At 42.3% G+C, this 26,014-nt stretch overlaps 1 protein-coding gene across 1 annotated transcript in view; it reads right to left on the bottom strand.

Moving 5' to 3' along the window:
- Window positions 1-24,466, bottom strand: part of GDI2 (GDP dissociation inhibitor 2) — a 28,260-nt gene extending 3,794 nt beyond the window's left edge. Inside the window, exons 1-7 of the mRNA XM_072749625.1 lie at window positions 24,107-24,466; window positions 14,312-14,419; window positions 12,147-12,246; window positions 8,582-8,716; window positions 4,693-4,891; window positions 4,328-4,459; window positions 282-381 (exon numbers count right to left, since the gene is read on the bottom strand). Coding sequence (XP_072605726.1) covers window positions 282-381; window positions 4,328-4,459; window positions 4,693-4,891; window positions 8,582-8,716; window positions 12,147-12,246; window positions 14,312-14,419; window positions 24,107-24,151 — 819 coding nt within the window. The 5' untranslated portion in view covers window positions 24,152-24,466. The remainder of the gene's footprint in view (window positions 1-281; window positions 382-4,327; window positions 4,460-4,692; window positions 4,892-8,581; window positions 8,717-12,146; window positions 12,247-14,311; window positions 14,420-24,106) is intronic.
- Window positions 24,467-26,014: the final 1,548 nt, after the last annotated feature.

Raw genomic sequence — 26,014 nt, 5'->3', positions numbered from 1 at the left:
CGTGGTCCTGGAGACCCCGGATCGAGTTCCACGTCAGGCTCCCTGTATGGAGCCTGCTTCTCCCTCTGCCTGCCTCTCTGTGTCTTTCATGAATAAATAAATAAAATCTTAAAAAAAAAAAACAAAAAACACAGCATCTCAAGCCAGTCCTTACTCATTATGAACACCAAAGTGGCATAAACCACAGTCTGAAATCCAGCATTGATGCCCAAATCCCGTTCCACCAGGCAACATTTTCTTCACTAGAACACAGTATTATTTACATTGTGAAAGCTACTTACCTCTCCTTCAGATTTCACACCAATCACTTGGCCATTTTGCACAATGATTTCTTCAATGGGTTTATTGAGCATGTAGGTGCCACCATAAATAGCACTTAGCCTAAAAAAAGGTGAGATGACAGTAACTTATAATTGTCCCAACTACTAAGAAAGTCTTAGATCTTAATGAGTCACAGGCAATGTGTATTTCCTCAATTCCCTTCTAGAAGGCAGTAGTTTCAAAGTCATTGAGCAGCAAGTACAAAACCATGAAATGAAGTGTCCCATTCGCTGTTCTGAATACCAAGTCCAAAAAGAGCAGCAACCAGTAGTGAGTGAAGAACTTATGTTGGTCTAATCCTCCTGCATATAAATAAAACCGAACTATAAAAATAGACAAATAATAAACTAAAAGCAGACAGACACTGGAGAAGAGACTTGGAGCTGCGTGTGGGGCTCCTGTGGCAGCTCAGCTGAAGGACCCTCTCCCTGCTCCTTGTCACAGGAGCTGCTGAACAAGCAGAAAGCCTGTGGTCTTGTCAACTCGGGGCCAAAGGATGGAATCCAGGGCTCAAAGGAGATGAACTTGTGGGAGCAAAGGATACAAAACGGGGAGCCACCAAGTCTGTAAAAGCTCTTCAAATTCTTCACTCCAGAAGTGCTCGTACTTGTGACATTCCAAGGGGTCCAGCGAAAGCAAAGCCCAAAAGGTGCAAGGAGCTGAGCAAAGGGTACGGCCGGGGCCTCGAGGACGAGGGGGTGGAAGTCTGATGCTACCACAGCAGATGGCCTGGGACCTGCCGTAAGCGCTCCACCAAAACCCCGGGAGCATCACAGCCCGGTGTTCGAGGATGAAGGATTGAGCCAAAACAAACCCTGCCGTCCCATCCAATAAAGAGCAGAGTCAGTCCTGTGGCCAAGGACTGAACCGCCAACTCACACAAGTCACTCCTCAGAGGAAGGAAGGACCCAGCATCTCGACAGCGCGCCAGTATTTACCAGGCACGGGAAGAAACAAAAAAACGTGATCCAAAGTAAAGCCTCGGGAAAAGCAAATCAGTACAAACAGGTGCCCAGATCACCGGTGTCACAGTGTGTAGGGGGCTGGAGGCAGCTATTACTTCACTCACACAAAGGTTCAAGAACATGTTACTGCAAATATATTCAGGAGGGTCAAAATGAGTAACAGAATCTCACAAAAAACTATATTTAAAAAACTGGAAATTCCACATGTAGAAAGTACAGAACCAGAAAAAAGTTAAAACTCACTGAGTGGGATTAATAACCTTTTGAAAATAACAAAAAGGAGTTCGTGAACTTGAAGACAAATCAACAGGCATTATCCAATACGAAGCACAGAGAGACCAAAATAATGAAAAGCACCTCAGTGACTATGGAATAATACCCAGCATCCAACACACACAGACCTGGTGTCCAGAGGGAGAGGATGGAGGAAATGGGAGGAAATATCTGAAGAAAATGAGGATTTTTAAATTCCCAGTTTGATATAAACAATTAACTTCTACATCCAAGCAGTTTAACAAAACCATCCAGGCAAAACTGTCTGAGGCAAATGCAAGTAAGACTGTAAAACACCAAAAAGAATCCTGAAAGCAGCCAGAGAGGGGTAAAAAATGCTGGTTCCATACAGAAGACCGGTTACCGACCTCAGTGACGGCTCACTGTCATCAGAAACAGCAGCTGCAAAGTGCTGAATGAAAACATCTCAAGCCAACAAAAGTCCTTCAAAAATCAAGGTACAGACCTCGTAAGAGCAGACCTAGAACTACAAGAACGCTGAAGAAGAGATAAAGAGAAGCGTCTGTAGAGAAATGGATGAATAAGAAAGAAGAGCAACTAACATGGTAGCAGGGGGGATAGGGTTACAGCTACTCTTTCTCCTCTCTTCAAACTGATTGCTCAGTGCAAAAATTATAATGCTGCGTGGTGGAGATGATTAAAGCAGACATGGAGGGGCACCGGGGTGGCTCCATCAATAAACCATCCGACTCTTGGTTTGGGCTCAGGTTGTGACCTCAGGGTCCTGAGATCAAGCCCTGCGGTGGGCTCCACGCTCAGTGGGGACTGCTTGAGAGTCTATCCCTCTACCCCTCTCTTGCCCTCCCTGCCACCTCTACACGCGTTCTCTAAAATAGGTAAAAAATTTTTAAAAAATATTTGACCATAAAGTATGCCTTAATTTCAAAGATTAAAATTTTACAAGTTTGTTCTTTGTCATGGAATTAAAGTAGATATCAGTTACAATATTTAAGATTTTCAAATGTTTAGCAATTAAACACTATACCTTCAAAAACCCAAGGATCAAAGAAGAAAAAAAGAGAGGGTACCATAGAGAATGATACATACTTAGAAATTTTAAACCTTTTAATCCTTATGTTACACAAAGTAAAACCCATGATCTGTTTCAATTTTAAAAAGCTAAAACTAGAAGAAAATTAAACCCATGTTGGAAGAAGAAATAAAGAAAACCAATAAAATAGAAAATAAGCTACAAAGAAAATAAATAAAACTAAGACTTGGTACCTTGACAGGATTAATAAAATTGATAAAATCCTAACAAGAAAAAGGAGAAAATATGACAAATCACAACAATGACAGTGGGAACGCACTGCAGATCCTAGACACTGAAAGGATAATAAAAAAATATGGATTTATCAGAAAATTCAAGAAATTATTTGAAATGTGGGGGCACCTGGGTGGCTCAGTTAAGTGTCACCTTTTGCTCCAGTCATGATCCTGGGGCCCTGGGACTGAGCCCCAAATCAAGCTCCCTGGCAGGCTCCCCCCCACTTGTGCTCTTACTCGCAAATAAATAAGATTTTTTTTTAATTTTTATTTATTTATGATAGTCACACAGAGAGAGAAAGAGAGAGAGAGAGAGAGAGAGAGAGAGAGAGAGAGAGGCAGAGAGAGGCAGAGACAGGCAGAGGGAGAAGCAGGCTCCATGCACCGGGAGCCCGACGTGGGATTCGATCCTGGGTCTCCAGGATCACGCCCTGGGCCAAACCAAAACACTGCGCCACCCAGGGATCCCTAAATAAGATCTTAAAAAAGAAAAATTAGAATACTCAGGATGCTATGGTAATGGCATAAGAAACATAAACTAATGGAACAAAACAGATACACATCTGTGGCCCGTGGATGTGCCAACAAAGGCACCAACGTGCCTGGAAAAGAAAGTCTTTTCGACAATGGTGCTACAAGAACTAAGTATTGGTATGGACAGAAAGGAACTTCAAGGCCTACTTCACCTCACACACCAACATTATTTCACAATGAAAACTATGAAGTTTCCAGGAAAAGACACTGGAAACCATCTTTGTGCTCTCGAGGTACGCAGAGCTCTCTCAGGAAGGACCCGGTAAGCACTGAACGTAAGCAAAAGACAAGGCATTCCGGGAGAGAAGACGTACAGTACGTGCACTGACAACAGACCTGCCGCCAGAATACAAGGCCTCCTAAAATCAAAAACAGAAAAGACCACCCAATCTTGATAAACATGCAAAAGACAGTAACAATCATACCACAAAATTATACAAATGGCCAAAAAGCTCATGACAAGGTGACCAACATTAGTTCTCAGGAAACCCAAGTTAAAGCTGTAATGAGCGCACTTCACACCGACTTGGGTGATTAAAATCGAGAAGCCTGACAACACTACGCACTGACACCGCAGCGGGGCAAGCAGGCCGGCGGAATACAGGTCACGTTACTCCCTCTCCGTGACCCTCCCACACAGGCACGAGTGATCTGTAGTGGAAAGAAGTTACAGGTGAAGCTGCTACGAGTGGGGGTGGCTGATGAGGAGGTGACCCGAGGGAACTTCCTGGACAAACGCCCTCTCCCGGCGGTGGTGGTGGTAAACAGGTCTGGACATGGATCCAACTACATTTCTTTCCTGTAGATCCGTGGTTTCGTTATATATAAAAAGTTTTATTTCAATAAAAATAAACAGCATCTCGTGACTCGCAGACGGAGCTCCTCACCCCAAGCACGCAGCACATACTTCCGCTGAGGAGGAGACGGGGTTAGCGACCGGCACTGACCTTGCAAATCCCTGCGGCAGCTCCCCAAGGCCATACAGTGGGTAGAGGTACGGGCTTTTGCCATATCTTGCCAGAGACTCGCTGTAAAGTTTAATCCTATTAATGGTTTCACAACATGGCTGATCTAAATAGCTAGGATAAAGGAAATAAATATTAGAAAATAAATATTAAAAACGTTTTTCTCAATGATTTCATTTCACTACTTTCATATTTTACTTCAAAGGTTCTAACACTAATTTACAGCTTGAACTTTTCATAATATAACCTGGTTATATACTTGTTTTGTTAGAATTTCCATTTTGGAGAATGGAGAAATTCAGTGACAATTCCAAGAAAAACACAAATCTAAAAGCCAAAACACTTACTCATCGGTCCTGTAAAGTGCCAGGGCATGGCCAGTAAAGTCTATGACATCTTGTCCCAAGTCAAATTTCTTGTACACCTCTCGCATGGCAGTCTTCTTAGGATCGATGCCCTCAAAAGTTCTGGGATCTTTTTCATCAAAGTTGGCAACATACACTAGGAATTTTCTGAAGCGACGTTTTTCAAACAGTCCCATTAAGCCTAAAGAATTTGTCAAAAAGCAAACATTCACACTAGAACACGAGGAAAAGAGAGTGTGAGAGGCAAGTTTAAATGTGCCGTGGGATTACCCGAGGCTCTTCTAGACAGTATGGCTTCCACTTTTACTACGCTTCAAAAGAAACCGACAGAATTACAACAGATCAGCTATTAAGTATTTAATTTTACAGTTACAATTATAATCAGCACTTAATTAAATGTAACACACTTAATTTTCTCTCTTATTAAGGTGCAAGGTGAACATGACTTTGAAAGACTATTACAAGGGCATCCACCTGAATGTTCTCGACAACTCTGATCTGTACTCATCCAACTGCCTAAAATTCTGAAAGCTCCTCCTTTTTCTGTATTCGGACATTCACTCCGGCACCTCACAGAAAAGATGTTGGTTATGCTGCCGGGCACTTACTTCAGGGAGGTCCTAGGTAATCAGGTAACTGCTTTTTATACAAGAAAAAGGAGGAGGAGACAGGTATAAACTACTTTACAAACCTGCAGCTCTCTTGTCAGCAGTCCTACCTGAGTTCACAGCCGCCAGGAAGACAAGGCCAAAGGAAAAAACCTGTTCTGGATTTATCTCCTTCCCCTTTCCTAAACTATATGACTACGGTAAAGACAACAAACTCTCAAGGAACAGTGAAATGTTTCGATATTCTGAATGTTACTTCCCCCAAGATTATAGATGAAACCAACAAAACTGAAATTAAAATGCTCATCAGGCCGTTAACGACAGCCAACTACACTTATTAACATTTTTAAATTCTATTTACAACCTAGCTTTAAAAAAATGAGACGGGGGCACCCGCCTAGTTCAGTCGGTAGAGCATGGGACTCGATCTCAGGGTCATGAGTTCAAGACCCATATTGGGTTTGGAGCGGACTTTAAAAAACTGAATGAAAATCAAAATGGATTTTAAATAATTTTTTAGGAATTAAAAAAAATAAAGTGGGACCGAGTGCATACACAGTAAGGGTAATAAGGGTAAAAAAAAAAAAAAAAAATCGATGACCACACAAGCACCAACTTATGTTGAGTTGTCAGGGATAAAAATAAGCCAAAATAATACAGTACAACTCCAACTACTTCTCTGTGACGGTGCCTTCCCGGATCACTTTATTTAAAACTGTGTCCCCACATCCCTTCATCTGTCTGCACAGACTTATCACCATCTGATATCCTCTCCCTTATTTATTTATAACCTGAATCCTCTAATACAAGCTTCATAACAGAAAGCATTTTTTACTTTTCCCCTTCTGTTGAACCCTCCTCCAAACCTAGAAGGGTACACGGCACATAACACGTGCTCCATACTCCACTCACATAATTAATGTCTGATGCAAGGAAATACAAAAGTCTAATTATTCATAGATAGGATATACAATATAGAAGGAAAATGTTCAACTATATAAAAAAAGGGTTAGAAAAAAACCCTTTTCCAAATTACTCAGTTTCCTAAGTTAAGTAGTATCTTAACATCATTTCAAATATTGTTTTACTTCTTTTCATTCACTTGCACAGTAGGGTTTATTTACAAAAAAAAAAAAAAAAACTTAAGTCAAGGCCTTTAAAACATAAAAAGTTAACAAAATCCAGAGCAGTTTCATCAAGAGAAAAAATAAAAGCTTTAAGTGGGTGTAAGATTGGACCACAGAGAACTGGAAGGATATTGTTACAATGTCCATACTTACCCACAGCAATCTACAGATTCGATGCAATCTCTATCAAAATTTCAACATTTTTTTGTACAGAACTACAAAAGAGGGACGCCTGGGTGGCTCAGCAGTTGAGTGTCTGCCTTTAGCCCAGGGCATGATCCTGGGGTCCTGGGATCAAGTTCTATATCGGGCTCCCCGCAGGGAGCCTGCTTCTCCCTCTGCCTGTGTCTCTGCCTCTCTGTCTCTCATGAATAAAAAAATCTTTAAAAATTAAACAAAGTAACTTATTCTTATTCATCCTTCTGAACTTCTCCACCTTTCCATATCCCATTCATTCTGCCTAGGATCTTCTAGCCTCCCATTCTGATTTCCATATCCTATTCACTAACAGGAAAACAATCATCTGGTAAAAATTCATAAAACTATATACTAAAACAGGTAAATTATACTCTATGTAAAAATTATACCTTGATAAAACTAACCATAAAAATAGGCAAATAAAAAAAAATAAAAAAAATTAAAAAAGGCAAATAAACACACTTGCTTATTTTTGGAAAAAGAAACATAAGAGGATAAACCAGAAACAAAAACGATGAAGGGGAAGGATGGAAGACAACAGAATAAAGACAGACTCTAAATACATCTTCTGCTATAATGTTGGCTTTCAAGTCATCTAAAGGCTTTACATATTTGAAAAATTTAAATCAGAAAAATAAAACTGCTAGAAGGTAAGTCCTTCACTGTCTGTTAATGAAGGAGACTGAAGTTATTAACAAAGGTAAGACTCAAACGGAGAATAAAACTTTGGAAACACAAACTTTGTTCTAAGAGATTCTCCTCAAACTGTTTAACTTTTACTTCTATGAAAATACTTTATTTGGATAAATTTTACATTGTCATTTAAAATACTTCCATGATGACACCACTAAGTCTCTCACTTTAAGTAGGGGCCATTTCTTCACCCACAGTTGTCAATCCTAACTTTGCCACAAACCTCCGTACTCAGGTTTGACTTTCTGGCTATTGTGCCTTTTTATGCCAGCACTTTCTCCTCTGAGAGCAAGAAGGAAGTAAATGGAATTGGAGAAGTGGCCAAAGTCATTCAAATTGGGTTTTTAGGTGAGAAAATTTTCCCACACTCACACCAAAATAATCACTGAGAATTTACTGGCACTTTCCATCTTCTCCCAATCCAAGTGGCTCCCTCCCCTGAGCTCCTCCAGTACTCACTGGAGAAAACTAATCCACCCACCGCTATATAAATTCATCCTTTCTCAAACACCTTCAAGGACATCTAATGAAAAGAGGCAGTAAGAAGAAAGGTTAACCAGATTAACCTTAGGTTGAGCCAAGAGGGGAAATAATTTTGGGCAAAGAATAAAGTCACTCCATACTCACTGGGAATTCCTAAAACCAGGGCTTCCAGAGAATGACAGCATCAACTAGAAGATTAGTTTTGCCAGAACAAAGTTCTTGCCTTTTGTAGCAGGTTGGATAATAAGGCGTAAGAGGTCAGCACAGGTAGTAAAGTACACGCACTAGAGCAATACCACCAGTTTAAACCCTAATCTTGTCACTTCCCTGTCTGATTTTAGGCCTGAATCCCTCTCTATGAAATGGAAACCCTACCCCATAAAGGTGTTTCAAAAGTCAAAGAAGAAAATGAATGTGAAGTATTTAGCACAGAGCCTAGCACACAGGAAACACCCAAAACAACAGCTCTTATGAATTATTATGAAAGAGCACTGGCTGACCTAACAGCAGCACCAAGTTCCACAAGACAAAGACACTTAAACTCTCTCCGAGCTTCAGAAGAGAGGTGCTGAACATTCTCCTCACTGATGGTCTCTCAACTGCCCAGGACAGTGTCCGGCAAGTAACAGACATTCAATAAATACTGTTGCCTGGATGAGTGGACAGATGGCTGTCAGACAGGGGACATTCACTGTGACCCCCTAGGATTCCTTTCCATTATAAAATCTCAATGTTCTGAGAAAATAAAATAAAATCACTTACTAGATGCCAGGGCTTCTGCTTCAGTGGAAGGAACCTTGTAGATTTTTCCTCCCTTGTAGACAAAGCTCCCTTCAGTCACTTTGAAATCCAGATAACGAGTGACCTCTGTATAAAGCAGCATCTTCACCAGCTGACCTAAAAAAGTCCCACAATTCAAACTATAATTTAAATCTTACCACCTTCAAAAGCCAGCAGAAAAAAGAATACATTTATTGTTAGCTAATACTAATGGCTTCCCAGTTTTTTCTAGCATTGTCCGATAACCTCTACCAAAAAGTCTCCAATGCCGTGTTCTAAATGGGACCATCAGAATGCACACTCTTTACTAAGCAGATTTAGAAGTTTTTTTCCTATTATAAAACTTCAAGATTAATAACTTTATCAACTTGTATCAACTTGCTTTTGTAAAAGCTATACTAATAATGAGAGGTATGAGGTTTAGAGTATTGCAAATGGGTCTGAGTTTCCTTTAATAAAGTTCCTATTATAAAGAGACTCAAATGATAGGCAAAAATTTTCAAGAATTTGTGCTATTCAGTTTATATTGTTCAATCTGTATTAATTAAAATAGATATTAATTTAGTGGGCACCCGGATGGCTCAGTTGAGTATCCATCCAACTCTTTTTTTTCTTTTTTAAAGATTTTATCTTTTTATTCATGAGAGACACAGACAGAGGCAGAGACAGGCAGAGGGAGAAGCAGGCTCCGAGCAGGGAGCCCGATGTGGGACTCGATCCCAGGTCTCCAGGATCACGCCCTGAGCTAAAGACAGATGCTCAACTGCTGAGCCACCCTGGCGTCCCTCCATCCGACTCTTGATTTCAGCTCAGGTCATGATCTCAGTGTCATGAGATCAAGCCCTGCTCTGGGCTCCAGGGTGCATGCAGAGCCTGTTTGGGATTCTCTCTCCCTCTGCCCTCCTACCCCCCTAAAATAAATAAATAAATCTTTAAAAAATAATAAAAACATGAATATTAATTTCATATAAAGAATATAACCAGGCATATAATTAAAAATATCACCTGTCCATAAACCAAAGAAATGTGGGATACCAAAAATAGCAAACTTTTTGAGAAATTATTTTAAAGCTCATTTGAAAGGATAAAAATTCTATATATATATATATATTTTTAAAGATTTATTTTTTTACTGAACGAGAGTGTACACACAAGTGGGTGGAGGGAACAGAAAAAGAGGGAGAAGTAGACTCCCTGTAAAACAGGGAGCCCAATTCAGGATTCGATTTCAGGACCCTGAGATCATGACCTGGCCTGAAATCACTTAACTGACTGAGCCACCCAGGAGTCCCTAAAAAAATTTTTTTTTTTAAATGATGAGAGTTTTATGTAGCCAGGTGTTAGAATAAATTGCACAGTTATATTGATTAGTCCACTAATTAGTGGGGAAAAAAAGAGACCCATTTCTAAGAATATATTATAAAAGTTCATATCAAAGTGGAAAAGATACATGGTGTTGAGGGACAACAGATGAACCATTCTGAAAAAACAAATCTCAATCTCTACTTCTCAAATGGGTTAACAGAGAGGACACCTGGCTGGCTCCACCGAAAGAGCCTGTGACTCTCAATCTTGGGTCAGAAGTCTGAGCCCCATGTTGGGGTAGAGATTACTTAAACACACACACACACACACACACACACACACACACAACCCCCCCCCCATGACTATAAAACCATTAATAGCAAATATTAGTATTTTTATAACCTTGAAGATAAAATTATAAGCATACCCTTCAAAATCAAAAACAAAAAATCACTCTATTAACTTCATGAAAAGTAAAAGCTTATTTACAGAAGAAAAATACAGCACAGCTACATATAAAGCCTATCACAGACAGGAACATACCTTTAAATACACTATTTATTCCATAGCTCTTTGACACATGGATAAGGAAAAATTTTAAAACCTCAAAAGAAAAATATACAAAGCCTAAGGCTGGCCAATTCACTAAAAAAATATGAAAGGCAATAAACATCTAGAAATCATTTCACACTCTAACAAATAGGTACTTTTAAAAAATTCATGGGGAGCCTGACTGACTCTGGATAGAGCATGTAACTCTTGATCTTGGCATCATGGTTCAAGCCTCATGCTGGGCTTGGAGCCAACTTAAAATAAATAGATAACCCACTATTTTGCCTTTAGCTATAACAAAGTGACAAAAATTAAAATGACGGGGTGCCTGGATGGCTCAATAGGTTAAGCATCTGACTCTTGGTTTCGGTTCAGGTCATGATCTCAGAGTCCTGGGATAGAGCTCAAAACTGGCTTCGTGCTCAGCAGGGTCAGGGGGAGGGTCTGCTTCAGATTCTCTCCCTGTTCCTCTCCCTCTGCCCCTCTCTCCCAGCTTGCTTGTGAGCACTCTGTGTTTCTCTCTCAAATAAATAAAACCAAAAACAAACAAACAAACACAAAGGTTAAAATGAAGAATATTCAGGCTTGGTGAAGGAACTAGGAATGAGGTACTCTCACAGGCCGGGGGTTAGAGACAGATGTGGCAATATAAAATAAAGGCTTTAAAAAATCACTGCATCTATCCTCACACTTTACATCTAGGAGTGTATGGTGAGGTTCAACACACAGAGCCTGGCAGGTTATACACCAAAACATTAACCATGATTCTAGATGGTAAGACTCTGATTATGCACATTTTATTTCCTCTCTTGCTTATCTGTGTCTTCTAATTTTAATGAAATAATTTTATTATTTACATAAAAGGTGCTTACAATTTATTTCAAAAGAATTTTAGGTAGGTACCTTTTTATTTCAGAGACAATTCAAATAAGATCTTTCCACTAGGGATGGCTGGGTGGCTCAGCGGTTGAGCGTCTGTCTGCCTTTGACTCAGGGCATGATCCCGGGGTCCTGGGATCGAGTCCCGCATTGGCCTCCTTGCAGGGAGCCTGCTTCTCTCTGCCTGTGTCTCTGCCTCTCTTTCTCTCATGAATAAATAAAATCTTTAAAATATATATATATCTTTCCACTAAAAAAACTATAAAATATCAACTCATAAAACAAAATACACACACAAAACAAAACCCAAAAACAGGGAAGGGCAGCTCATACTTTAATTCATGGTACATAAACAGACTTCATACCAACAACCTGACTTTTTAAATATCATTTCAGAAAAAGGTACTAATACCACAGCAATTAGCTCCCCTAATTAAAAACATGAGAAAAATGTGAAAAAATAATCTTGAAAGCCTCCAAAGTAGGAGAAAACCTTCTTCTAAAGGCCCAGTTATCTGAGACTGTTGGGAAACCCCCAAGGAGTGCTGCAGACGCTTACGGCTTTCCTACATACTGTGCTGTGTCCTAAAGGGGTCTCCAGAATCGACCAGGTAGGAGTCACCCCATCCTCCATTCATACAGACTCCAGATGCTTCCACGGGCCCACATACTACTCACCACAAACCGCTGCCATCAACAAAAGCTACTTTCACATACCTAGCATAACACTCTGTCAGGTGTTCTACCTTTCTTAAAGGTTCTACCTTTAAGCCAGATTCAATGCACCCCCATAAATGCCAGAATGCTTTACCATTGGCCATGAGGAACTTAGGGATCAGGTCCACGTTCCAGTCTCTCCCTCTTCCCATCGAGGCTGGTGGTGCTCCTGGTATCTTAAATCTTTTGTATAACTAAAACCAAAACAAAAATTACCCACAATGTAACAAAATTTACTTTTTATTATGCTACCCAGCAACCATTGCATGATGTGGTTTTGGTATAGTAACTGACCACCAGTAGATTTTATCAGATAAAATTTTTAGAGAAATTCCAATACATATCTAAGTTAAATAATACATTACTAAACTAATGAATGCTAAAATAAATATTACAGAGGTAGTATTTTCTTTACTAACAGAAAAGAATACAAAACAATTTTCAATGACATGCTAGCTCTGCAGATACACCCTGCATATGTAGAAATCATTTAAACTCATTCTCTTCTGAATAAAAAGTTAACAAAAGGCTTAGTTTTGCTTCCATAGTTATGTAAGGAGTTAAAAATAAATTCTGGATTCTTCAAATCAAAAAAGACAAAGTTAGTTCCAGCTAATTTTTAACTTCTGTCAGTTGAGTAAGAGCTCTAGATAAAAAGAAGCTTGCCGTCTAAAATTTGGAAATACTCATTTGAACTCCTAAATTTTATTGCTAATGTGGAAGTAAGCAAAGCTGGCATATTTACTCCTAAAAAGCCCAACCCCTTGAGTATATTCACTGTGGAAACAAACGAACAAAAAAGTCAGCTTACTCACCTCACTGAAGATTAGTAAATGTACTATGTAGAAGGAATGGTGCCAACATACCACTCTCTATAAGATTATTAACAATGAAGAGATCTGGTGGTCATCACCTTTACTAGGGTCAAAGTTGGCATCATGACCAGTGGAGGAGTCTAGACATCATATCAGGAGGGATATAATGCAATATTAAGTACACAACGTTTTCTTATTAAAAAGTAGTTTGGAGGGACGCCTGGGTGGCTCAGTGATTGAGCGTCTGCCTCTTACTCAGGCATGATCCCAGAGTCCAGGATCGAATCCCGCATCAGGCTCCTGCAGGAAGCCTGGTCTCCCTCTGTGTCTCTGCCTCTCTGTGTCTCTTATGAATAAATAAATAAAATCTTAAAAACAAACAAAAAACTAGCTTGTACTTTTCAAAAGATAGAAGTGAGGAGATTTCTATAGATTAAGAGAATAAAGAGAACACCAAAGGCAATGTGTAAAGTGGTTTAAAAAGAAAAAAAAGAAACACTGCCACCACACACACAAAAGAAGACATTCTTGGCATCAATGGGAAATTTGACTATAGTCTGGATATTACTGTTAATTTTCTTAAATGTGATAACAAATGATATTATGACCACATAGGAGAATGTTACTCTTAACCAGTGAATGCTAAAATATTTAGGTCAAGTATCATGATGTCTATTACTTTCAAGGATTCAAACCAGTAACAAAAGACATAAAGCAAATACTGCAAAATGTTAACTGCTAAGTCCAGATGGAAGGCTGATCATTGGTATTCTTTCAACTTTTCTGTAGGCCTGCATACAGAAAAAAAATTTTTTTTACAGAAAAATTTTTTGATAAAAATATATCTATGTTATCAGTCATTATGGACAGTAATTGATGATATCTATGTATCCCCTATAAAACACAGTACAGCTGGTATCCATGCATATGGATGCTGAACAAACTTCACAGAGAAACATTTAGCAAAACACACTCTGGAAATGCTTCGTGTGCCTACATTCTAAAAAAGTAGGAAGCAGGGGAGAGAGCAGAGCAAAATGAACTAAAGCTGTGGAGTCTGACAACCAAGGCTCACAATGCTGCTCTGTGATTTTAACAACATAGGTTATTTTGTCATCTGAAAAACGGGATAGAAATACCTCTTTGAGTAACTGGGAGACTACCTAAAACCAGGTGGAAAGCACTGGTGCTGTGCTTGCCAATTAGTAGATCTCCATCAAGTCTACGCCTTTAACTTCAAGAGATAACAGATAACTGCTCCAGATGGCAGTGAAGGTCACAACTTAAATGTCTATAAGCCCTAAACTAGCTGTCCCTGAAAAATAGGATGCTATAGATAATCTAATAAAACAAAATTAACCTCTCTATACAGAGTGAAGTTGAGATTCACAAGTAAAAGTTTCAAAGAATGAAAACCACACTAATTCATTCTAATAATACTTACATCTTCCAGAGGTGTTATAGATGCACTTTCTCCTCCATAATATGGGTTTCTATCCATGTGAAGAACTTTCTTCCCATTCACCGACATTATACCTGACAGGATACATTCCTAACAAGGAAAGCGAAATTACTACATGTTTCAAACAGATTTCTTTTCCCCCAGATATATCTTTTTAAAGCCCCTCATTAGGGGTACACCTGGGCAGTTCAGTCATTTGGGCATCTAACTCTTGATCTGGGCTCGGGTCATGATCTCAGGGTCCAGGGGTTGAGCCTGTCACGCTCAGTGCTCAGCTGGGAGTCTGTTTTTCTCTCTCCCTCTGCCCTCACCCTGGCCCCCCCGTCATGCGCACACTATCTCCCTCTAAAATAAATCATTCTTTGACAAAATAAAAGCCCCTCATTAAACACTCTCATAGTAACTAATACTTACCCATGTACAATATATCTTGTAACTTAAGGACAAAGCCCTAAAGCGACTAGGGTTCAAAGTGTGGTCTGTGGAACCCCATGGGCCTCAAGATGAAGACTATTTTCATAACACTAGGACACTATTCACTATTTTTTCCACTGTGCTGACATTAGCACTGATGCTGCAAGGCCAACGGTAAAGAAAATGAATCAGGGCAGTAGCTCCACATTGTATTAGTCATCATACTCTCCACCACCAAGCGCTCACAAATTAAAAAAAAACAAGGCTAGTTTCACTTAAGAATGTCCTTGATGAAGCATTAAAAGTTACCTTTGTTAAATGTACACCCTTGAATGCCTACCTTTTTAATATTCTGTGTAACCAAACAGAAGTTTATATAAAGTAAATCTGGCTCACGGAAACACTTTTGTGCAACTGATTTGTAAGCTGAACTAGCTACTTTTTTTCATGGATCATTTTTATTTGAAAGAACCAATTTATTCAGACTTAGGTATTTGGCAGATGTGGTTTCAGATTTCATAGAATTACTCTTTAAAAAAAAAAAAAAAACCCTGCAGGAGCACCTGGTGGCTCAGAGGTTGAGCATCTGCCTTTGGCTCAGGGCATGATCACAGGGTCCTAGGATGGAGTCCAGCATCGGGCTCCCCACAGGGAGCCTGCTTCTCCCTCTGCCTATCTCTGCCTCTCTCTCTGTGTTTCTCATGAATAAATAAATAAAATCTTAAAAATCAAAAAAAAAAATTAAAAACCTGCCACTAATGTTTTGATATTAATCCAAAACTATCCACTACAATGTGAAAGGCTATTAAAATACTCCCTATTCCGGGGATCCCTGGGTGGCTCAGTGGTTTAGCGCCTGCCTTTGGCCCAGGGCACGATCCTGGAGTCCCGGGATCGAGTCCCACGTCGGACCCCCGGCATGGAGCCTGCTTCTCCCTCCTCCTGTGTCTCTGCCTCTCTCTCTCTCTCTCTTTCTCTCTCTATCACAAATAAATAAATCTTTAAAAAAAAAAATACTCCCTATTCCAACTACACATCTGTATGAGGCCTGATTTTCTTCTTGTACTTCGGCTAGAAAAATAGCTCACAAAAGTCTGAACACCAAAGCAGATGAAAATCCAGCTATCTTTCAAGACAGACATTAAGGAGACCTGCAGGAAATGTAAATCAGAGGCGCCTGGTGGCTCAGTGGGTTAAACACTGGCCCAGGTCAAGATCAGGGTCCTGGGATGGAGCCCCACATCCAGGAGTCCGCATCCTCCTCTCCCTCCCTCTGCTGCTCCCCCTGCTCAAGCTGTCAAATAAGCCAACAAAATCTTTTTTTAAAAAACAAAAGACTCTCTCCTCTCTCTGACCCCTCCCCCCAACTAGCACTTGCCCATGCTCTCTCTAAAATAAATAAAATCTTTAAAAATAAATATTTTTTAAAAAATGTAAAATAATGATACTCTTCTCACAATTTTTTTGTTTTGGAAGATATAGTTACACTTCATAAAACTTACTCATGTTAACATGTAACGGGCTTGTCATTAAGTGAATTAATAAAAATTTTAAAAATTTCTCAGTGTTAATTTCTAAAGATAAATATTAATAGACATAAACCTTATAACCAAAACTCTGAGTTCTTAATTTTTAAGAGTATAAACAGATCCCCAAGCCAAAGAGTTTGAGAACTAGAGCTCTAAAGGAAGCATCCAAGATAACCATAAATAAACTGGCAATAAATAAAAGATTATAAATGTCCACTCTCAGGAAAAAGGTAAATAAAGCATGAGTATTCTAAGATATAATATATCAAGATGGAGGGGGAAAAATAATTCATTCAAGAAAGAATAGGATGAATTAATGAGAAGAAACAAAAGGGATACACATTCACTCAAAACTCTTAACACCAGGGTTTTGGTGATCAGGGCTTTATTTTTTAAAAAGAAAAGGAAATCCCTTCTATCCTCATAAATCGTTAGGGCTTTTCAAATTTACTCCAAAGACCCTAGACGGCAGAGAACAATGTCATTCCCCTGGAAGTCGGACTTTGATATCTTTATTTTAAAAAGTCATAAGTATTTCAAATTTTACTCCATAATATATCTATCCATTTTAGTATTTTTAAAGTTTTAATTATTATTAGGTTCAAATTTTACTCTAGGAAGATGCACCATTTCTTACTTAGATCAAGAAACAAAACACTGAGTGCTCTATCTAGAAGGCCAGTTAGCCCTATTCCAGTCCTAACCACAACTTCACACCCACCCCCTCTCGTGATTTCTAAGAGTGAAGATTTGCTCATTTTTTAAACTCTGAATAAATGGAATCATGCAGCATATCCTTTTTGTATACACTTTTATTCAACATTATGTCTCCAAGATTTATCCAAATTACGTTTTATGTGTTGCTGTAGTGTACTACTTCTCATTGCCACAGAGTACATACAGGTCCCCAAAGTACAAGAGCCAAGTGCAGCCTGCATACAATTTTCATAAATAAGGATTTATTGGTAAACACCCATTACCATCCATTTATATATTGTCTACATCTGTTTCCACTGTACCACAGTAGAAGCGTAGTTGTGACAGAGGCTGTATAACCTGCAAAACCTAAAATATTTACTATCTGCACCTTTACAGAAGGTCTGCCTAATCCTGCAAGCAGTGGACGATCTCGAAGCTTCCCAATTTAATATCACCCCTGAATGTGTCTAAAATGTTAATTCTAAGCAGGTTCTCAAACTTCATTTTGTATCCACATCACCTGGAGGACTCATTAAAACAGACTGTGGGATTCCCACTCACAGAACTGGGTTGGGGCTAAGAATCTGCCTTTCTCAGGAGTGATGTTAAGGAGGCTGGTTCAGGACCAATTTTGAGAACCATTACTAAAAGCAGTGCTGCTCCACTTTAACAAGCATAAGAATCAATCACTGATCAATCAATGATCAATCATGATCAGGGGGATCATGCTAGGGGTGCCTGGCTGGCTCAGTCAGTAGAGCATGGGACTTGATCACTGGATCACAAGAGTTCAAGCCCCACATTGGGCTTAAAGCCTACTTAAAACAAAAACCTAGAGATCATGCTAAGCTGAAGTTTTTGATTCAGTACACTCAGCATGAGGTCTAACCTTCTGCAGTTGATCAGACCACAATTTAGGTGACAAAGCTGTAGTGGCTTTAGTTGAATTAATGTATCACATGAATATACATTTTTTAAAATCCATTCTACTATTAATGGAAATCTGGAAAGTTTACAGTTTTTGACTCTCATAAATAATGCTCTATATTCTAATATGTTTTTATTATGCATTTACTGGATATATATCAAGGAGAACACAACTATGTCCAACTTCATCAGATACTCCCAAACAGCTTTCCAAAGTGGTTATACTAATTTATACTTTTGTCATAGCAGTGCATGAAAGTTCCTGTTGTTTCAAATCCTTGCCCCACACTTGTGTCTTTTTAATTTTAAGCATTCTATACTTAGGATGTGGTTTAATTTGCATTTCCTGACAAATAGTGAGGTTGAACACTTTTTTAGTTTTTTTTATACTTTACTGATAATGACTATCTTCTTTTGATCAGTGCCTATTCAAATTATTTACTTTTTAAAAAAAAAAATGTGTTTCTGTCTTTATCTTACTGCTATATAAAAGTTCTTTTTAAGGGTGCCTGGGTGGATCAGATGGTTGAGCATCTACCTTCAGCTTAGGTCATGATCCAGGGGTCCTAGGATGGAGTCCCACATCAGGCTCCCCACTCACCAGGGGAGTCTGCTTCTCCCTTTGACCTTCCCATCTTGTGCTCTCTTTCTCTCAAATAAATAAATAAAATCTTTAAAAAAAAAAATAGTTCTTTTTCTATTCTGGATATATAAAAGTGCCTTATTGGTTATACATACTGCAAACTTCTTCCATTCTGTGGCTTGCCTTTTCACTTTCTTAACGATGTCCTGATAAGAGAACTGGGGATCCCTGGGTGGCGCAGCGGTTTGGCGCCTGCCTTTGGCCCGGGGCGCGATCCTGGAGACCCAGAATCGAATCCCACATCGGGCTCCCGGTGCATGGAGCCTGCTTCTCCCTCTGCCTGTGTCTCTGCCTCTCTCTTTCTCTCTTTGACTATCATAAATAAATAAAAATTAAAAAAAAAAAAGAGAGAACTGAAGGCAATTTACAACTACAAAAATCAACCCTAATCAAAAGCAATTCACTTGTTCAAAATAAAATGCAAAGGAGCACTAACATATGTGGTTCAACATATTACATGAAAATACAATAAAATTTACTTTCACACAGATTATGACATAAACAGAAAACGACGAAACAGTCTTATTTCCAGCAGACTTCAGAGTTCAACTTTTGAAAGCAAAATCTTAGCAAGCAACTCTGAGTATTGCATAGCTTCTATATATAACTTTGCACACTCCCCTGCAAATAAGCATGATCCACTCACTGGACCATGGCTCTAGGGCAAGCACTAAAGGTGCAGGCCTAAGATAAAGGGCTCAATAGTTTAGTTTAAAGATTCACTAAAGTCCAAAGTGTTAACAACTACCTTTAGAGGCGTCACTTTGAACAAATATGACAAAAGCTAATTACATATCTGCAGGTTCACAGATTTTCCTAAGCCCATCTATAAAAGATTGCTTATACCACCAAAAGAATAAATACATAGTAGCATTAAGTGTAATATTTTAAATTTTACTTTAAAGCATAGGATGAATTTGCTGATAAAGTATATATAAAGTCAATCATATCTGGGCATAGGACATACATTAATGACCCTAAAATTTTAATATCTTACAAATAAACAACTCAGAATTAAAATCCAGTACTACTAGTTATCTGATGAATACAGAAGAACAAGCAAAAGCACATTCAAACTCTTTAGAGAAAATACTCTAAATGAATTCCCTTTTTTTTGCACCAGGAAACCTGGTCTACCCATCATATCTATCAACAATATGGGTAACTTTTACCAGAAATCCTATGTAGCAGTGAATATTAACCAACATAGTTTTAAATCTAAGAGATGAGAGTACTCCACATTTAACTGAAACTCACCCACAAACGACCTGAGCTGGGTAACAAAGAATACAAACTTGCATCCAGAATAACCAAAACCATAAAACCATCTTTGGAATCCAAGTTCTTTAGGATAATGGCATCTGCCCCTCATCTGACATTTCATGTTCTCCTACATAAAGAGTAAGTAAGCAGATCGAATGCTTAAAGGTCAGCTACAGTCTAGTCCTACTATGTGGAGATGTGGGGGGGTGTGGGACAGGCCCTATTAGTGGTATGAAGTTCACCTCCCTTCAGCATCCTGCATGTATCGCTAGAGTTGCAATAATCAGAGTAACTTATTTGGACAGCACCTAAATACATTAAGACAAAACACCTCTACTGGCCTGAAGGGGGCTGCATGATGCTCCTACATATGAACTGTGATCAACTTAAACTGCATTTCCTAGGTCAGTGGTACTTAGAGTATCCTGGTATCTTGGAAAAATTAATGCCCAACCCCTTCCTGCTGAGAGAGCAAGCTTTGAAGAGAATCAAGCCAGAATACGTTAATATTCTGACAGACCTTCCAAGTGACCAAACTAGGCACCCACCGAAACTCTAAATCCTACTGAATTTTAAAGTTACATGGAAAAACAAAACGACAACAAAAAACCCTGAGCGGAAAATAAATGTACACAAAAATGTGATCAGGAAAACAAGGTACCTAAAAACACACTAAAGAAAAGTGAATTTTTAAACCTATTTACCTAAAACTATGGGGAAAATGCATTAAATAGAACATTTTTAAATCCGTTAATCTCCATGATATATGTCAGCAACAACACAGTAAAAAACCATTGTTTTCAGCAGAATGTTCCTTTAACTATCTCTGTCCCCTGAATGCATCTCATTAAATGCTGTCAAAAGATATTTTTCTTGAAACTGGTTCTAATTATATCTTTCTTGCTCAAAATCCTCTCCCATTGCCTAAAAGATAAAGTTCAAATTTCTTAGCCTAATACATTCAACATTCCTAGTGACAGGCCTTCTCTCCAACTCCGTTTCCCAATCCACCTCTTCATACCTTCTGTTTCAGGCAAAATAAACTCCCTATTCCTTATATACTTCCTGTTCTTAATATCAACCCATCCTGCTCACTCTGCCTAGAAAATCATGTCTCCTGCTCAAAGCTCACCAATACTTTTAAAAGCTGGCTTACAAACGTCCTTCTTTTGAAGGTTTTCCTGCTTCCCCTCTGAATTCCCACACGTGCTCTAGCATAGCACCCAGTACACTTCCTCATATTAACTCTTATTATAGTCTCTCCTACATGAGAAACTATTTGTTTATACGCAGGCGTATTTACCTTTGTACTGCCCATAACTGATCACAACTGTCACAATTTTAATTAATGAAACCCGGAAAGCCATTACTCCAGTAAGAGTCTTTAATCAGGTACAAGGGGAAGATAGAAGGGATTGCCCATTATTATGTACGTGAGCCAAAACATTTACCTAGCAGTTTTTCCAACCAAATAGCTCACTGCTACTTCTGTATGCTAAAATGTTTCTGATTTTACTTCTAATCTATGGGACCAGTATGCCTGCAACTGATTTAAAATAGACTGGGTGGTTCAGCGGTTGAGCGTCTGCCTTCAACTTGGGGTGTGATCCTGGGGTCCTGGGATCAAGTCCCACATCGGGCTCCCTGCAAGTCTCTGGCTCTCTCTATCTCTCATGAATAAATTAATAAAATCTCAAAAATAATTAAAAATGAAAAGAAGACACAGACTGCCTACAAGATATTTACACCGTCCCAAAGTAAGACCTTTGTACATACTGGCCCAATGATCACTACTGCAGTGGAAAGTCCATCGTCTACAAAACTTTAACAGCAATGGCAAGGATCTTCAAGGAGCAATTCTTAGAAGCAGTTCGAGATTTTTAAATCAGATATTTAAAAACTCTTATAAATCAAAATTTTCACAAAGTAAAAGGGTAAAATTATGTCTGGGATGTAAAACAATTTCTAAACATATGCTACAGAGAACACTGGTGAAACATCACTAAAATACACGTCTCTATTCGTAATCCCTTGCCAGAATTACTATGTAGAACAAAACACAAAAACCTGTGGGAGCCACAAAGAGCTATGGAACTAGTTAACCTTCCATATACTAGTGCTAAGATTCATGAATTTATTGCCAACCCCAAAATCAATCAGAAGTGACATATTTGGTGGTCAGATGTTGTCTATTCACCATGAAATCAAAGTGAAAGTCACCAGACTAACAGGAAAGTAAGGGAGGAGGGAGAGTGAAGAGCAGACCAAGGGCTAACTCAGAAAGGCCAGCAGTCTGAGTAGCTAATAAGGATCCAGGTGTTTCCACGGCTTCGTTGCGGCACAACAGTAACACAATCAGTAAACATCATGATGCGAAATCTTAGTTATTGAGCAAATCATGCTCCTTAGAGTTTGTTAAAGAACTTGTGATGTCATGTGGAAAGGCTTTTTTTTTTTTTTCCAGAAAGTGGTGGTTCTTTAAACAGCTAATCTTCAATTCCTTAAGAAATTCAATTACACAGAATATTCCATTTCTCCTGGACAGAATGATTTTGTTCCAAGTTACACATTTTCTGTTAAATTTACTATCTACATCTGTGGATTACCATGACCTTTATTTTTAGAAGGAACTGATACTAAACAGTGCCAGTACCAGGCAACAGAGTAACTCTGACACTTAGGCTTTCTTCAAAGTAACAAGTTAAGGGCACTAAAAGTACTTGACACACAGCCATCCCCTCTGCCGCCCCTAATACCTTGTACCCATAATTGATAGAGTATGTCTGTTTTTAGGTTCTTAACTCTCTGGCACTACATATTCATAAGCCAAAAATCAAGAAAATTAAGTGGTATGCTCACTCCAATTCTGATTTGTGCGTTTTTAACTTTGGTGTCTCATGTCACTAGAAACAAGTGATCATCAAATCATCCCACCATCACTACTCCTATCCGTGACAGTAATAACGAGAACGCTCTGCGTGGACAGAATTCTCAAAGACCATCTCAGAAAGCAATCTAAGGAGGCTCTTAGGAATCAAAGTCATCACAGCCATAAAGCGAGGGCTGAAACTGGTCGGATCTCTAGTTATGTATCTACTACCACTCATTAAAAAAAAAAAAAAAAAGTCACAATTAACCCAAACGAATACTTAAGTGCACTATCTTAACTTGGCTGCTCTCCGGGAAGACCATGCCATCTCTGACACAAAGTGATGCTTCTAAACCAGGCATGTAGAAACCTGCAGGATGGATTTGTGCTCATTTGTCCACATCCAAATGACCTAATCTAGGGCAAATCTGAAAGACCAGCAATAACGGGGGGGGGGGGGAGACACACGGGACCAGAACTGGCTTTTCCAACATGCTGGCAGCAACGGGCCCCTTCCGATGGGCGAAATCCCGCACAGACTCCTTAAGCTCAGCTGGGAATCCCAAGTGGACGCTTCAAAAATATTAACTGAAACACAGCCGCGCAGCTGGCAGGCCTATTCGTTCAACACATGCAACCCTCTGCCAACTCACCCACCGAGGAAGAGACTCCACCAAGTCCCTCACATTCGAAACCATTACAGAGGTCTCCTGGGTGAGCGACCTCGTGGATCTGCTCCTACTTCCCAGCCAGGCACGTGTCTGCGTGGGGCCGCTCGGAGGGAGAGAGGCCAAGGCCGGCCTCCAACCTCCAGCCTCCCATCACGCATCTATGGGGGGCGGGGAGCCCCCAGGGCTGACAATGGACGCAGGGCACCGATCAAACCTAAAGGAGAAGACGGCAGGGCTCGGGAGACAAAGCGTCGGGTACACAAGTTTTGAGAACACTCACTCCCAGTCCTGCGGATGCTCCGCAAGTGGGATGAGGGTGGTTAAAAGGTCTGTGTAACGCTTCTCATCGGCGGGGGAGGGGGGGGGGGGAGGCTAGTTTTCTCCAAGTTAGCCGAGCTGCATCCGCTGCAGACAGCGATCATGCGAAGGCCCGTCACACACCTGGCCCCGGAGCCCAACGAGCTGGGCGGTCCGAGTCCAAGCAGGAAACGCAGCTGCGGGCGCGCCCCTCCCCCTCCCCCTGCCCCTCCCCCACCGCCCGCTGCTTTTCCGCTTCCAGGCGGGAGAGGCCGTCCTCCCGGAGCCGGCGGGCGCGCGCCCACACCCCCGCCCCCGGCTCCGACCCCCCCGCCCCAGGCACCCCCGCCCGGGGGAACCCCCCGACCCTGGGGACCCCCGCCCGCCCCACCCCGGGCATCCCCTCCCACCCCGGGGACCCCCTCGCCCCCCCCCCCCCGCCGGCGCGGGCCGCACGGGGCTCACCGTCAGGCCGGTGCCCAGCACGATCACGTCGTACTCCTCGTTCATGGCGGGGGGCGCACGGGGCCGCGGCCCAGGGGCAGCACGAGGCGCAGGGCCCGGAGAGGCCGGAGGGGCCGGCGGCTGCTCTGCCACCCGGAGCCGCAGCGGAAGCGCTCAGGCCGGCGTCGGGGCCCGACGGGAGCGGGGAGCCAGGGCTGGAGCCGACACGGCGCGGGCGAGGACGGAGGCCGGCCGCCACCCGAGACGGGAAGAGGAGAGCGGGGCAGGGAGGGGAGGGCCGGGGAGGGCCGGGGAGGGCGGGCGGCGGGCGGCGGGCGGCGACCGGGCCTCCGCAGCCGGGGCGGGGCTTGGGGACGGCGCGCGGGAGGCCGTCGATCACGCCCTTCCCGCCCTCCCATTGGCTGCGGCCCCGCCCGCCGGCCAACCCGCGTCCTCTCCCGCCTCTCGCGAGAGGAGGGCGGGCCGTGCGCCCGGCGCTTCCGGCTCCCTGCGCGGTCCGCTGCCACCGTGGTCGGGGGGCGGAGGAGGCGCGGCGACGGCGGCGCGGGCCCCGGGGGGAGGGCTGGGAGGGGGCCGGGGGGGGGCGCAGGGCCCGGGAGCGGCGGTCCGTTTCCTGACGCCTGCCGCGGCGTGGGAGCCCGGCACGCCCGCCGCCCTTGGACTTTGAGCGGGCGCCGGCCACGTGCGCGGGAGCGGGGGTCACGGGGGCTGCGTCAACTCCGCCCGCGCCTGCCCGGCCTCGGCCGCGGCGCTGCGTCCGCCCCGCCCGCCTCCTTTTTCTGAATGAAGCAGCACCCGCCGCCCTTAAAGCCGCAGAGACCTCCCGGGCTTCCTCTCCGTTCCCGCCCTGGTCCCCCCGCTTGCTGCGTGCGCCCCCCTCCGTCCCCGTGCCGGCCCCGAGGAGGTCCAGGGAGAAGGAAAGAAACCCACAACTTTTATATAAAGCTACTCTCAGGGCCGATGGGGGGAGCCAGGCCTGTTTGGGAGGCGGGGCTGCTGCGTCCCCGAGCGCCGCGCGGAGCAGGTCCGCGGAGCAGGCCTCCCGTCACCCCGCGCACCCCCGCCCCAACCTTCGTCGGGCCCCCCCCCCCAATCCCCGGCTCTGGGGGAAGGTGGAAGGAGAGGCTGCTGCTCTCAGCCCGAGAGCGCGGACCCCCGCCAGGCAGTCCGGACAGGGATTCCCCGCCCGGCCCCAGGCAGGTGTGAGCGCTCAGGCTGAGGCAGGCGTCCGCGCCCAGGCCCGTCGCAGGTGTGAGCGCACGGCCCGTCGCAGGTGTGCGCCCCCGGCCCGTCGCAGGTGTGAGCGCCCGGCCCGTCGCAGGTGTGCGCCCCCGGCCCGTCGCAGGTGTGCGCGCCCGGCCCGTCGCAGGTGTGCGCCCCCGGCCCGTCGCAGGTGTGAGCGCCCAGGCCTAGGGTCCTCATCGGAGTAAATCTTGGTAGCCAGAACTGCCTTCCTGCTTAAATCATTCAGATTCCGGAAATACTGTAACAGCTTTGTACAATGTTTCTTCACCCCAGGAAGAGCTTAGGAAACTGTGTCCTATCAGACGGTGGACCCTGGAGGCTGTGTGTGTGTGTGTGTGTGTGTGTGTTACATTTACACACCTTAATTGCATCTGTATACGTCGAACCAAATGCGTTTCTAGGAGTACACAAAAATTAAGTGCAAAGTTGACGTCTGAACCCACTATGGACCAGTGGGCGCGGCTGACTTTTCTGCTGACTAACCATGTTTTAGGAAGGTGCTTACTTCCTTACTCTCCAAGTATATGGTATATGTGTGGATAGATGGATGGATGGATATATACACACAAACTTACAGACAACAGAAACTTCTCACAGTTCTGTAGGCTACAAAGTACAAAACTAAAGTGTGTCTGGGGAGGCCTGCTTCCGGGTTGGAGCTGT

Source organism: Vulpes vulpes, chromosome 2 (assembly GCF_048418805.1).
Source record: "Vulpes vulpes isolate BD-2025 chromosome 2, VulVul3, whole genome shotgun sequence".
NCBI lineage: Eukaryota > Metazoa > Chordata > Mammalia > Carnivora > Canidae > Vulpes > Vulpes vulpes.
This window is presented reverse-complemented; position numbering and strand designations above follow the sequence as displayed.